The 14,453-nt window shown below is 35.9% G+C and overlaps 1 protein-coding gene across 7 annotated transcripts in view; it reads right to left on the bottom strand.

Annotated features, from left to right (window-relative positions):
• The window catches only part of ATXN2 (ataxin 2), a 127,816-nt gene that overhangs the window by 49,922 nt on the left and 63,441 nt on the right, over window positions 1-14,453 (bottom strand). For 6 of the 7 annotated variants that reach the window (XM_046024746.1, XM_046024750.1, XM_046024747.1 and 3 more), the window contains exons 6-14: window positions 13,535-13,659; window positions 11,827-11,918; window positions 10,935-11,132; window positions 9,301-9,479; window positions 7,244-7,453; window positions 4,418-4,600; window positions 2,187-2,384; window positions 1,714-1,821; window positions 1,385-1,455 (exon numbers count right to left, since the gene is read on the bottom strand). In XM_046024746.1, coding sequence (XP_045880702.1) covers window positions 1,385-1,455; window positions 1,714-1,821; window positions 2,187-2,384; window positions 4,418-4,600; window positions 7,244-7,453; window positions 9,301-9,479; window positions 10,935-11,132; window positions 11,827-11,918; window positions 13,535-13,659 — 1,364 coding nt within the window. The remainder of the gene's footprint in view (window positions 1-1,384; window positions 1,456-1,713; window positions 1,822-2,186; window positions 2,385-4,417; window positions 4,601-7,243; window positions 7,454-9,300; window positions 9,480-10,934; window positions 11,133-11,826; window positions 11,919-13,534; window positions 13,660-14,453) is intronic. The other variant, XM_046024752.1, reaches the window with a different exon arrangement.

The raw sequence follows: 14,453 nt of genomic DNA, 5'->3' as shown, positions 1-14,453 counted from the left end.
CTACTAACTCATATGCTTCAAAGTAAAAATTTTCTTTCCTTCATAACATGATAAATTCAACATAAGAAAGGACTGAATGCTTGACTCTAAAAAGTAATGTGAGAAAATAAAAGGGAATAGGCAATACCTATAAATGAGCTCATTTACATCAAATGGAAGATTATGCAAAATAGTATCACCTATTCCTTAGGAATCTATTCAGATGCAGTGTAAAGAACTGCACAGAAAAGAAACCCTCCCCTCTGGCAGGAGCATGCAGTTGAGGAGACCAAGTACATAAAAGAGCTTTAATTGTGTGGGGAGTGCATGGCATATTAAACTGGCTATCTGGGCATTCGGTTCTAATTCTCCATTTCATGTCCATGGATTAGCTATGACTTAAAAAATTAAAATTTAAATTCATAATCACTAACAGCATTAAAGCTGAATAGATAAATTGTGAAAAATGTGGTATGTAGTACTTTGAATGGTGCCAATAAATATGAAGCTATCACCACAAAATCATTAATTTTTAGGAAGCTAACACAGGCTATGAAAAAGCTGCCCTTTGACTGATTCATCTCTTAAATCAGCCATATTTTCCAAATGCTGATAATCAGATCTTTTCCTCTAAGAAGCTAAGTTCAGGATAACTTCTTGCATTGGTCCCAAAATGACTTGATATACAAAGTGTATTATAGTAAACGTGTGCAGAAGAATGCAGTGTTCATCCAAAAGAGATGGGAATATGCTTGGAAAGTCTTAAGACAGAGAACTGGTATTAGAGACCAATTTCTACCATAATACATTTGTGCACAAAGTGTACATCTGCAACTATCCAGAACACCAGGGTCCATTACATCTTAATACCCTGGCTTTGCTCTACTCTTCACTGAATAAAGTAATCAAATGAGCATCAAATAATAACTTATGTTATGACTGACTTTAAATGTCAAAATTATATTCTCTTTCATTTGGTATCTGTATAGTTCTTGAAGCTGCTGGTTTAGTTACCTACTCAAAAGCACAAGCAGGAACACCTGGGTGGCTCAGTTGGTTAAGCGACTGACTTGATTCTGCTCAGGTCATTATCTCAGGGTCATGAGACCAAGCCCTGTGTCAGGCTCTGCGCTCAGCTGAGAGTCTGCTCAAGATTCTCTCTTCCCCTCCCTCTTTATTCCTCCCCCCACCCCCAAGGTCGCTCTCTCTCTAAAAGTAAGTAAATAAAATAAATAATTTTAAAGCACAAAGACAACTTTAAGAACGTTTAGCTTTCTACAGACATGATTCATTGTTTCTGAGTATGCATATAATGCATTTTTGTAAATGAAGGATCTAAAAATTCGTAATCATGTTTACTATTCATTTTTAAAGTTCTAATTCATTAATCAATAACAACACTTACCCTAAAATCATTCTTAAACTTCTTTAAGTCATCAATCTGCTTTCTATGTTCAGAAACAATTGGTGATATACCTATAAAATTACAAACTGTTAAATACAAATTCACTGCAAATCTTTAATTTAAAATTCTTTAGGATGAGATACTGGAAATAAAAATAAGATTTTATTCAATATATTATTTACAGATTTTGACATCTGTCAAATTATGCATTTAAAATGTGCACAATCCTAAGAAAAAGTGTTGACCAAAACCAATCTGTACTAGGCATGAGCTTAGACATCTCCTTCCTATTTCCATAATTATACTGAAAGACTTTTTAAAGCTCTAACCTTTATTTTCAGTCTTTGAGAAGCTAGGTGATGTCTCACTGGGCTTCACATTTTCTTTATTCCCTGCAGGAGAGTTTTGCCTCTGGTCTTGAAGCCTGGAATCCTTAGCTAAAAAAATACATATTTAAAAAAATAACAGTAAAGTAAAATGGGAAAATATTCACACCAGTTTTTATTTCCTATGGTTTGTGGAAAAAAATTTTCCATTTAACCAGCTCTTCCCTTAGCAGACAAATGAAACACCAACAACTTTATTTATATTGATATGCACTACCTAAGAATGTTAACCCTTGTAACAACAGACATTCAAGAATAATATATATGAAACAGTATTAAAATTTCATTTACATAAAATATTAAATTTACACTCAAATACATACCTATGAATAAATACAGCATTTTTCATATTAATGTTAAACTTTTAACACTCAACTTCACAAATGACAAGGAGCCAGAAGCCCTTTCTTACATACCCTCAACAGACGGGGTGACAGCTCTATTGGATGCAGGACTGGCAGGCGTAGGAGACGCGGCTGGAACAGGCATAGCAACAGCTTCGGCTGGAATGATACCAGCTTGAGGAGAAGCAAGAACTGGCCCACCAGGAGTATTTCCAATACTATTCTGTCTGGGAGACCTGGGTCTGTGAGTTTTAGGGGATAATCTTGGAACTACAAGAAAGAGAAAATTTATCCATTACATTCTTAGCTCAAATGTCACTTCTTCAAAGAGGCTTCTTAGAAAATTTAGGTAAAATACTCCTCGTCAACCACTATCCCTATTACTCTTTATCCCATCACCCATACTGGTGCTGACTGAAAACACAAATACCTGAAGAATGACAGCAATTCCTAAGTACAGCTGCAGTTCTTCCTTGTAACTAAATAGATCAGATTAATTACAAAAGGCAGTACTTGAAATGAAATTAGAAACTGGATTTTAAGACAGGATAAACCCCATTTTTTAAGATGAAGAAAGCAACATTCTCCACTAAGAAGTGAGATGTTTCTTTAACAGTAGGGTGGCAGATCCCAAAGAATTAGGCTTATTTGTTTCTCCTTCAAATAATAAACTCAAACACCTTTTGGCAGCTTGCAACCAATCCTGTATGCTCTTTCCAGCCACCTCATGAGGCACTTTACAAGAACTAAGAAAATCGGGGAACCAATTTAGCCAAAAGCAGAAGATAATTCACCAGGGTTCCTGTTCCACCTGACCTCAAGTAAACAACTCATAGGTTTCTTAAAAAACCCATTTGCAGGGGCGCCTGGATGGCTCAGTGGGTTAAAGCCTCTGCCTTCAGCTCAGGTCATGATCCTGGGGTCCTGGGATGGAGCCTCGCATTGGGCTCTCTGCTCAGTGGGGAGCCTGCTTCCTCCTCTGTCTCTGCCTGCCTCTCTGCCCACTGTGGTATTGTACCTTTGTCTGTCAAATAAGTAAATAAAATCTTAAAAAAAAAAAAAATCCATCTGGAGAACTCAGATTCAACGGTTTAAAGAAAATGGTTCCAATTACAATTCAGTGGTTCTTTACTTTTTTAAGTCCTAGGATCATGGAAGGAAACTACCCAACAACTGTCATTTTTCTAATTAGTATAAAAAAAAAACTGTAACACCACCCTGCACGTATTCCTAATAACAATTATTGTTTCACTTCTATGATTATGCTGTTACTCTCAAAATTCACTTCCAAATTCTCTAAGCAATGTCAAATGATGAATGGTACAACTGAAGAAATAGAGATTTTTAGAAATTCTATTTTCTTGCTAAGTGAATTATTTCCTTCTAACAATTAACACCTAATTTCTAATTAGATTATGTTAATAAAATATCTAATTTCTAATACCTTTCTTTTGATCTTCCTTGAAGACCAAAGAAGAAAACAGAATATACAAAGTAGCTGACCATAAAATTATGCATACATGATGCTGAGCAATGTGTACCAACTAAGTTTAGAGAGTTGGGTATGTTTTTGTTTAAGCCTGAAGATCTTTTCTTTGAAAAATCCTATCTGCTGATTAAGACAGACTAGGACTAAAAAAATCACAATCACTGCATGTTCTAACTCTCCACAGTTATCATGGAAGCAAAACATTAAGTAGCAAAAGCAGTTTTGGACTGAGCTTACAGTTAGTCTTTTTATATATCTTTTATACTTTTACAGCTGCTGTCAGCACATTCCTCAGGCTAATCACAGATAAAACTTGGGCCCATCATGTATTGATATTCCTTATCAAGGAAATACAATCGGGAATTAGTACCATATACAGATGCTACAGGAATACACAGCACTGTAAGCCCAAAGTGTCTGTGGAATGAATCCACAGACAAAATTGCTAAGAAGACAGGAAATACCGTCTGTTCATATGATGTTACATACTGTATTTGTTTTATATTTGGGTGGTACTCTATAGAACTATGAAGTACATTCCTAAACTTATGAACCTCATATGAATCTTATCACAAGTCCATAAAGTAGAACAGGCAAAAATTACTCTAATCCATTGAGCAAACTGAAATTCAGAACGATCACATGGTTTGCTTTAACATATGGTGAATATGTGGTGGAAGCCAGAATAAAAATGTAGGTTTCCATCCTGATTATTCCACTAATTTTAATATATACACTGAGCTCAGACCTTCTTACATGCAGCAGAGTTACAAAATGTCCACTGTCATTATGCTCCAAGCCAAGTGTTACCTACCCCCGCTGACCACTGATGACCATGTGCCCCCCGCAGGACTAGTTCTTGCTGCTGGAGGAGCAGCTGCTTCACTTGGTGGGGTATGGGATACAAATTCTAGGCCACTGGAAATGGAACCCCTCCCAGCAGAAACTCTGTGATTTCGAGGGTGTCGCTGGGCCTTTGGGGACATCCTTGGAGGCCCTAAGAAAGGAATAGTGAACATCACATAAATGCTACAACGTCCATCAGTACAACTTTTCTGCTAAATACACAGACCCTATTCACACATACACAAACACACACTCTCTCTAGCTTCTCCTTGGTTATAAACGAAAGAACAGAGAAACGTATTTTGGGCCATATTCCTTCAGAATTATTCTGTGGAATGCAACAAGGTTTTATGAATAAATTTTGTATTATTTCCCTGTTTTCTAAAGAAAGGGAGGGATGAAGTTGGTGTCAGAAAATCAAACAGACGTTGTAACTCTTCAAAAATTTTTATTCATTTGTTTAATCTATACTCATTACTTGTGGGCATATAAAAATAAATATATTATAAAATGTTAACAGAAGTTACGGTTACATGATAGGATCAGTCTTATTTTATCACATATGTTTAGCTTTTCCCCCTCAAACTTTATTATTTCTAAAATTAGAAAAAGATTCTGAAACAGACTATTAATCCCTACATACTTTTATATTATTGAAATATGGCAATAAATTTTACAACCCATGCCTTAAAACAGTCTTCACCTGTAAGCAGTTTCTCAGGCTTAACAGGCTATAAGCTGAAAATTCTACTGTTAAGGCATGACCTGAAAGACTAAAATAACTGGCATTTGGAGAAGAAATGTGCACTACATGAATCATCAAAAATTCTAGATCATTAATTCTGTCACCCCATTAGTGACTTCTATTTCTAAAGAAGTCTACTCTGCATTCAAACAATCAAGTGAAATCAGTAGACAGAATGGCTCTCAGCAGAAAAGCCAGACAGTGCTAATACTCAGCAAAACTCATCCTTAATGTCATAGCCAAGGGTCCTCACCCTTACCTTCCTGCCAAAATCTTAAGAATGTCAAATAAATTTGTACCTTCAGTAGGAATTTAATCATGGACACAATCTTAAAAACAAATGTTAATGTTATATATTATAGTTTTCAACTGGAGAGGTGATTTATTTAAGAATTAGGTATATGTGTATCATAAATTTTTTATACCCCCTTAGAGAAAAAGAATAAGAAAGCTGGTTGGCATAGCTCAATGAAATCAAACTCTAACTTTAAAAAAATTTCATTCCTAGGGCGCCTGGGTGGCTCAGTGGGTTAAGCCGCTGCCTTCAGCTCAGGTCATGATCTCAGCGTCCTGGGATCGAGTCCCACATCGGGCTCTCTGCTCAGCGGAGAGCCTGCTTCCCTTCCTCTCTCTCTGCCTGCCTCTCTTGTGATTTCTCTCTGTCAAATAAATAAATAAAATCTTTAAAAAAAAAAAAATTTTCATTCTTTTTGGTAATACATAAAATACAAAATACTCTTCCATATTAAACATAGAAAACCACTGAATTTCATATTTCTACGTTTGGAGTTCATCTAACTACATGACTGGAAAACATTTTAATTCAAATCAGTTAAAAAGAAAAATTGGATAATGTAGCAGCTCTGAATACCCAGAAGGTCTATTTTCTACGTGAACAGTCCCTCTTACAAGCAGTGTACAACTTACTATAGTGAAGATGTTCATACTCACTGAGTCCTGCTTTACTCAAACAATATACCACAACAGATTTTAACTTTTCACTTAGTGGCCACTATGACAAGCACTTTCTAGCAAGGAAGTCACCTTGAAAATCAGTGCAACATGCTGTTCAAGGTCAGCCACTTTAATCAGGATCACATGACCTCCCTCCTGCCTGGATGGCAACAATTTATTAAAAAGCAGCCAATGTGGGTTTTCTCCAGGGAAGCACTTTATGCCAGAAAACTGTATTAGTCTCAGCGTAAGTTCTATGAACTACGATTTTAATGAATAAATCAGACTAAAATGTAAACATATATACCCTGAAATAATATCAAAAATATTCAGAAAATAGGTTTTTAACATATGCACTGCATTTATATTAAAGTGTCATTTGTCTACAATACCTCCATGATTTGATATGTAGTAATAGTAGACTTAGCATCAAACACTGCAAGAGAATTACAGGATTTTTTTTTTTTGACAAGGGCAAATAGTTTTTAATAACAATGTTTTATCTTAGATCAAAGACTTTCAGATTAGACTTTCACTAGAAAATATTACAAAGCGAATTTTCTTAAATTCCCCAAACATAAAACCAATCTCTGTAGTATAATCTAAGAGTAGACACACAAAGGCAGCTATGTGGAATGTCCCTTTCAAAAAGGACCCCTAAATCACCATTACTGCCTATGGCCAACAGGTAGGTTCACGAGTACATTGGCCAAGGAGCTATAAAATGAAGGTTCTACAGTAAGTCCAAGACTGGTGAAGAAAGTTCATTGTTTATCATTAACCACTGTTTAGACTGTATATTTAGAGGGACAAAAACCTGGGACAGACCTCCTGGGGCTGTAAAGGAACATCATTTTTACCAGGCAGAGATAAACCCCATTCTTATAATCCAGGATAGTTCATAGCTTCACACAGCATTTATCAAATTTCTCTCCAATGAACAAAAGGTTAATAGAAATAGTTTTAATAAATTAAAGTTAAAACACGGAAATTATAGGTTACTAAATAATGAAGAGGAAACTATTTTGTAATTATAAACTCACATAGGAGTTAAACAAAGACAAACAAAAACATGAACAAATTGTGGTATTGTACCTTCTGAAGACATGCGTTTAGGCATAGTAGAGACAGGAGCTGGAGAACCATGAGCAGAGGGGTGAGACGGGGGTCTGGATGGCCGCGAGGGGGGCCTGGAGGGCGGCCGTGTAGGGGTGGCTGCCCGAGGTGGAAGAGAGTTGGGACCTGACTGGTAGCGAGAAGGTGGGCGAGAGGAAGGAGATGGGCAAGGCGATGGCCAGGGAACACCTGACAGAACAAATGATATGAAGGAAAGTATAAAAACTAAAGAAAAAAATGAGGGAAAAAGTAAACAGAAAAAAAAAGTAAAATGACAAAAATGATTTCTTGTACATTTTAACCCTTTGAGGACAGTCATTTGATTTGTGATAAGTTTTAGCATAACTTAACTGACATAAATTCACATTTTACTTTAACCTCCTTAAAATTAAGTCTGTTTAAATGAACATACGTTCCCAAAGGGTTAATTAGGATCTACACATACTATTGAAGAAGACAGTTAAGACTTTGCCTATTAATCCTGCTTCTGTAACTGTTTCTCAATAATCAATTATTTAAAGGAGTATTAACATAAACTAGATAATTTTACACAATAAATGACAAAACTCAGGAATAAGATTACTTACTAATTGTAGCTTTTGAAACAGGAAAATAAGCAGGAGCTATTATATCCCATTAAAAATGCTGGTTTTTATATAACCATTTGTGATTCTCATCTAATTTGTATTTGAAGATAAAATTTAGTTTGAAATCTCATTAAGCAAGCCCATTTCGTAGAAATATAACATTACTTCTATTTTTTAGAGTCAGAAGAGTGAAAAAGGTTACTATTCATTGCCTTTTCAAAAAAAACATTTTAATCTTATCAAATTAGAAAAAGAGGGGGGACCTGCTAATTTATGCAGTTAAACACTTACTTAAGTGACTGCTTAATAAGCAATGCAACTAAAAAGCAGTCCTCACCAAATAAGCTGACACTGATGGATATGCACAGGTCAAGTACAGCTAATGTGTAACATTACATATCACTTACCTTAATCTTAGGAAAACAGCCCAGGTCTCCTCTCCACAGGGTTCCACACACTTGAGTATCACCCACTTCCTAGCCCCCTTCAGGTTTTTTACTTGAAAATTCTGTTCATGATCTAAAATTCTTTACTCAGAGAGCAAAGAAATTTCACCCCCAATAATAAGTACAGAAAATACTCAAGAGTGTTTATTTGGAGAGGAATTCTGGAGACTCAACAGAAACAACTGAAATTGGAAACTTAAGTGTTCTCTACTTTTCTAACTTTCTGAACCTAAGTATCTTAAACTGAATGTCCACTTTGTTCCCTAGGTTATGAACATAGTTCCGCTATGGTATTTCCATACTGCCTATAGCACTATTGTCCAGTATCCCTGACTCACATGAAAGATCCATGACCTATAAGCTATATTCAATCTTAGATTTAGAGGTAGAGCAGAAAAATATCTTCCTCCTAAAGATGCAAGTCTCTTTCACTGTACTTATGATAAATTGCAATATCCAGTCGTTTTTATCATTTTTTAAGCACTGTTTTTTCTTCATCTTCTTCACATGACCCTTGGTCATGTCTCATATAGCAAATTACCTCAAATCGTTTCTTGAAATAAGCAGAGTATAAACGTGCAAACAGTTAATGAATTTAATCTGTGTTAACTACTGAGCATTTCACACAAACTAGGATTTGCCATATAAACTATGTTTAAGTAATTTTATCATACAGGGTTTTTAAATTGAGAACCTACCCAAAGTTTCCAATTTCTTTGTATGTGGAGTGTTTTTTGGCCAAGTGAATTATCTTTGGTTAAATTTAGCACTTTATCTTAACACGTGAGTATTTCATCACACTAAATACTATGTATGCCAATGATTTATACTAATTTTACTAATTTGATATCCACAAAGGCAAATTTTAAATAGTTTTGAAGTAAAAACTACTCCACAGAAATCACTGAAGATGTGCATGCTTTTACCAATTATGTTAAACTTAAATATTCAGAAAACTGTATATTTGATTGAGGACATTGATGAATTTGGTCAAAATACTTGCCTCCATTAACTACTCTTTGGTCTGAACCAGAATTCGGGTTGAAATCTGAAGTGTGAGAGGTGGATCTTGACGGCATGGAGCCCGATCCAGGCTGGCCCATACGCGGTGAATTCTGTCTCCCACTTCCCCAGGATATGACTTCTCTATTTCTTTGTCCAGGAGGAATATATTTATTTTCCCTGAAAATGAGAGATTCTCTAAATTATTTTATCCTAACAGATATCAGGCCAATGAAACAAATCTAAAAATAATTTAGGCAGAAGTGAATGCTTGTTATAAAAAGGTTAAACACTAAACCAAAATATCTCACTCCCTAACACCCCTAATTCTTCCATGTTACCCTGAAGTCTAGGCTCTGGCCTTTCCTTTCTCTCAGATTCTCCTCCTAAGCAAAAAGTTTAACAGATTTGTGTTCATTCTCATCCAACTTCACCTCTAAATGGCTGAGTCTATCAAATATGGTCCATCTTCTTAAAACTTTCTTTGTCCTTGGCCTTCTCTGCTTTGTTTTCTCTCGGATCTCTTCTCTTTATAGCTATTCATTGTTTTTTTCATTCAATATCAGCAATGCTGACAAGTCCTAAATCCACACTGCCAATCCCACAGTCTCAACATCTCCCACTGAACACTTTCATTCAAACCCTCACTAGAAGCTGCATCTTCAAGAAAGAATCTGTATCTTACTCCATCAGGTATGTAGTAGATGGTTCTCAACACGTTTACAAATAAATTAATCAAAGACCTGCAAGCCCCTCAAATGCAATAAATTTAACAAAGGGCTCATTCTATCTCCCCTCAAATTTGCTCTCTGTTTTCTATCTCCATTACCAGTAAAAATATCAATCAACTTAGTTATCAAATAAACCTCAGACTCACCCATGGTTTTTCTAACCTTTCTCTCACCAGTCCTGGTCTAGATGGTTACCAGGTTTTCACACTTGAACAATTTCAATACACTAACTGGTCTCCATGTTTCAGCCAATTCTCAAATGCCCCAGAGTTTGTTCACACCATCCCCTGCCTATAGGGTGCTCTTTAACAGGACACAAACCCTTCAGGACCTCAGTTCCTATCACCAGCTGCCACCACTGCACCCTCAACATCACCCTGTATGCCAGACATATGAAACAACCAGCCTCATCCTCGGTTGACCAAGTTCTTTAACATGTGTTTTCATCATGCAAGGAATGCCTCTCTCTTACTCCTCGATGGGCAGCAGACAATGCTACTATCCTATCACAAAATTTCTCTTCTGTGAGGCTTCTTCTCTGACCCCACTGGATACCTGCTAGTTCTTTCTCACTCTGAATACACCTCTAATCTAGCAAATCCCAGTGAACTGCTGTTATGTTCTGTGCAGCATCCCCCCACCTGATCGCTTTTCTGTAAGTAGCTCTTCCACACCTTGGCTTGTTCATCACTGTACCTCCAACGCTTGGCTTCACAAAGCTGATGCTCAAAACATATTTTCTAAAATTACTAAAATATTTTTCTCTAAAAGAATCTTAAACCAATTCCCCTTGCATTCTCTACCTAAGCTACATTAAAGGAAGATGAAATAATAATAATACACCTTCTCACACAGACCTTGAGTTGTGTATCCAAAATACTGCATCATGATTTCCTTTAAATACCTAGTGTTTATGCTGTGGCCCTCACGTTCACTGGAATTTCTCTGAACGGCTGTGTATTTTTCTTCTTCACTCCTATCATCATTTTCCAGGGCCACCCGGGCTTTGTACTGGGCACTTGATTCAATTTCTTCTGCTAATTGGTTTGCCCTTGCTTCTCGTTTTAAAAATTCTTCTGAGTTATCCCTTTCTAAAGGTACCCTGAAACAAGGGGGGGGGAGCAAAGTGAGTATTTTGAAGGCACAGTTTATGTATCTGTCCTAATCAACTATTAAGAGAGTTTAAAGTTTGAAAGGCTGATAAAAATATAAAACACTTAAGTGATCTACTCATGTACAAATCAAAATTAGAATTTTTTTTTGTTTCACTTTTCCCTAGAAGAATGTAGTATTTCCAAAACTGGTTAAACTGACCATTCTCCCATAACATCTACACTTGCAAACTTAAAAGAGTTTTTACAACTTAAAACAAGAAAATTTATCTAGAGCGTAAAACTAGAATACAGGTAAACTAAACTACATTTATGCCCTGTTTTAATGAGAATTTATCAGCTTAAGCAGTAATAGGATTAATTCTTTCACATAATTGCTTAACTTGAAATCTGACAGAGGGGTGCCTGAGTGGCTCAGTCAGTTAAGCATCCAACTCTTGATTTCAGTTCAGGTCATCATCTCAAGGTTGTGAAATCAAGCACCATGTCACACTCCACACTGGGTATGGAACCCGCTTAAGATTCGCCCTCTCCCTCTTCCTCTGGCCTCGCCCCTCTCCCCCTCTCTTAAAAAAAGTACAATAAATTAAAAAAAAAAAAAAACAGAAAAATTTATTCAACATCCTAATATAAGTTGATGAAAGTCACAGACAAATGTACTAAAAGACAAGTTTTTAAACTTACGTATATGAAGATAAACTGCTATCATACGTAGACACTACACCATAATTTTCTTCATTATATCGAAACATATCATTGGGATCCCATCCATTAGACTAGAAGAAAATAAAGTATTTTTCAAAATGACAAAGTATTTGTCATGGAAATTGCTTCAATTAAAGTACAGTTAACATCTCACATTAGTAACATCATCTACAATAGCAAAATCTCCCCACAACAGTTAACCACTACTAACTTCTTGGGCATAATTCCAGATGCACTCTATGCATTCATTAAGAACATGATCAGTTAGATCAAGTTCATTTTTAATTCAAATAGGATAACTTGCTTGGTCTTTTAATAAGTCTTAAGTACCTTTCCATACCAGAATGCTATTCTTTTTAGTGGAACCACAGTGTTTCAACTGAATGGAAGTACAATAAATCTAACTCATGTCCTCCTGATGGACAGGATGTTTCTAATTTTTCACTATCAGAGATAATGCTGCAAAAAAATCCTTACACATCATTATTTGCAAGTCCTATGGATATACCGAGACAAAAGTAAATTCTCAGAGGTGAGACAAACTATAGGTGTGTTTTAAACTTTTATAAATATTGCCAGAATGCTCTCTGGCAACTTAACAGTTTATCCACCTTACTATCAGTAAAAAAGGAATACCTTATTTGTATTCTACATAGGTGATGTGGTGCAGAGACCTGAGAACCTTTATATTAGGTTATATCGAATTCTTTAAAGTCTGAAAATGAATAATGATGTATTGCCTATATATTTTCAGTTTCATAGCTGCACTTAAATATTAAAAACAGATTTGTTATAAAGACTTCTCTTTATAACAAGTCAATGGAAGATTCTTCATCCAATTCAAATTTTGGTAGCTAAGCATTCATTTTTGGCAAAAGACTGCTTTCTATCTCTCTACCTTAGAAACATAATTTATAGAATCCTAATGATAGCCTTTACTACGAAGCATTGACTTATAGATGATGTGTTAATGGAAAAGTAAAAACAATACATATTAAAAAGCTTTTAGAAATAGCAGATTTTTGGGGCACCAGGATGGCTCAGTGCGGTTAAGTCTCTGCCTTAAGGTCATGATCTCAGGGTCCTGGGATAGAGGCCCACACCGGGCTCTCTCCTCAACAAGGAGCCTGTTTCCCCTCTCTCTCTGCCTGCCTCTCTGCCTATTTGTGATCTCTGTTAAATAAATAAATAAAATCTTAAAAAAATATAATTTTTGTGGAGAATAATCCTAATTTTAAGACCAAGAAATCTACTTACTGTTTTATTTCTAATGCAACCTAACAATGTATCTTAATAGTGAGTACGTCTTCCTCAGATAAGAAGCCCAAGAGTCGTACCTCTAGGAAAGGTCAAGAGACAATTAAGACACTAATTTCCTTAGCCTGCCTTATTCTGTAAAGCATTCAAAGCAAAACATGCCAGTTTTTCCACTTTCCCATATTTCCCAACTCAAATCTGTAAGTTGCTTATTATGATCTATTTAAAAACATGGAAATCATTCATAAGCATCCCAAAGAAAGATTTGTCTATATTTACTGCCTGGGGGGAGGTCTCTATATAGACAATAAAAACTGCTGATTAAAATATATCCACCGGAATGATGACAACATACTTAAATTAAAACCAAATGATTTCACACCACATCACATGACCACAGTCTGATACTAAGCAAAAACAGTTTACTTACTACATCATTTTCCAAAGCCTCCAGTTCCTCAGTGGTTGTGAGTTCACCTGCATCCCAGGGCTCCAGGTCCTTCTCTTTGTGTTCACCATTCACTTTAGCACTGATAGCAGAGTCAGTAAAAGCATCTGCAAAGGATGGACTTAGCTGAAAGATCATATAGCCAGACAACGGGTGACACTAATATACACACATAAATTATCAACAGAGATATGCTAAAAATAACTATGATGTAGAAGGTATAACGTTCACTAATGGTATGCTTTCAGATGTATAATGCCTCTAATACAATAATCTTCAGAACACTTTGAGTAAGGTATGTTCTTCCCATATAATCTTAAGCCAAATGAAATGTTTTAATGTATTCACACAGGTCATTAAATTGTATTAAAAATAATTACTTTGTATTTCAGAAGTGACCCAGAAGCTTTCAATCCATCTAAAATAGAGTGTTTTTGGTTTAACAGATCCATTAATTAAATAAAAGCTCAGAGCTCCTATATCTAAACATGTGCAGATATTTTAACTTTCCAAAGCCATGTCTATATGCAGGGGTCAGTATCCTAACATAATCTTGCCGTTAGTAACGGAAGCCATTCTAAATGAGCAAATCCTTCAGAAAATCCATTTTTCCCTACAGCCACTTTGTTATACAGTTCAGGTGCTACAGTGTCACCTGTCCCCAAAAGGTTCAGGAGGCAGGCCTATCTACCTGGACTTCCCACCAACACTTATTTATAATTATTGTGTCCCCTCTTCCTCTCTAATGTTACTGAGAAGCAGTAGCTTGTGAGAGCATCACTATGTCTAGCTGACGGGAAATATCTCATAGCTGCTATACAACAAAGAAAATTTTTCTCTAGTTGGGTGTTAGGACCAGGTAAGTAAAGGTCTACTTGGCTAACAACAGTATTAGAAAATG

Source organism: Meles meles, chromosome 12, assembly GCF_922984935.1.
Source record: "Meles meles chromosome 12, mMelMel3.1 paternal haplotype, whole genome shotgun sequence".
Classification (NCBI taxonomy): domain Eukaryota; kingdom Metazoa; phylum Chordata; class Mammalia; order Carnivora; family Mustelidae; genus Meles; species Meles meles.
This window is presented reverse-complemented; position numbering and strand designations above follow the sequence as displayed.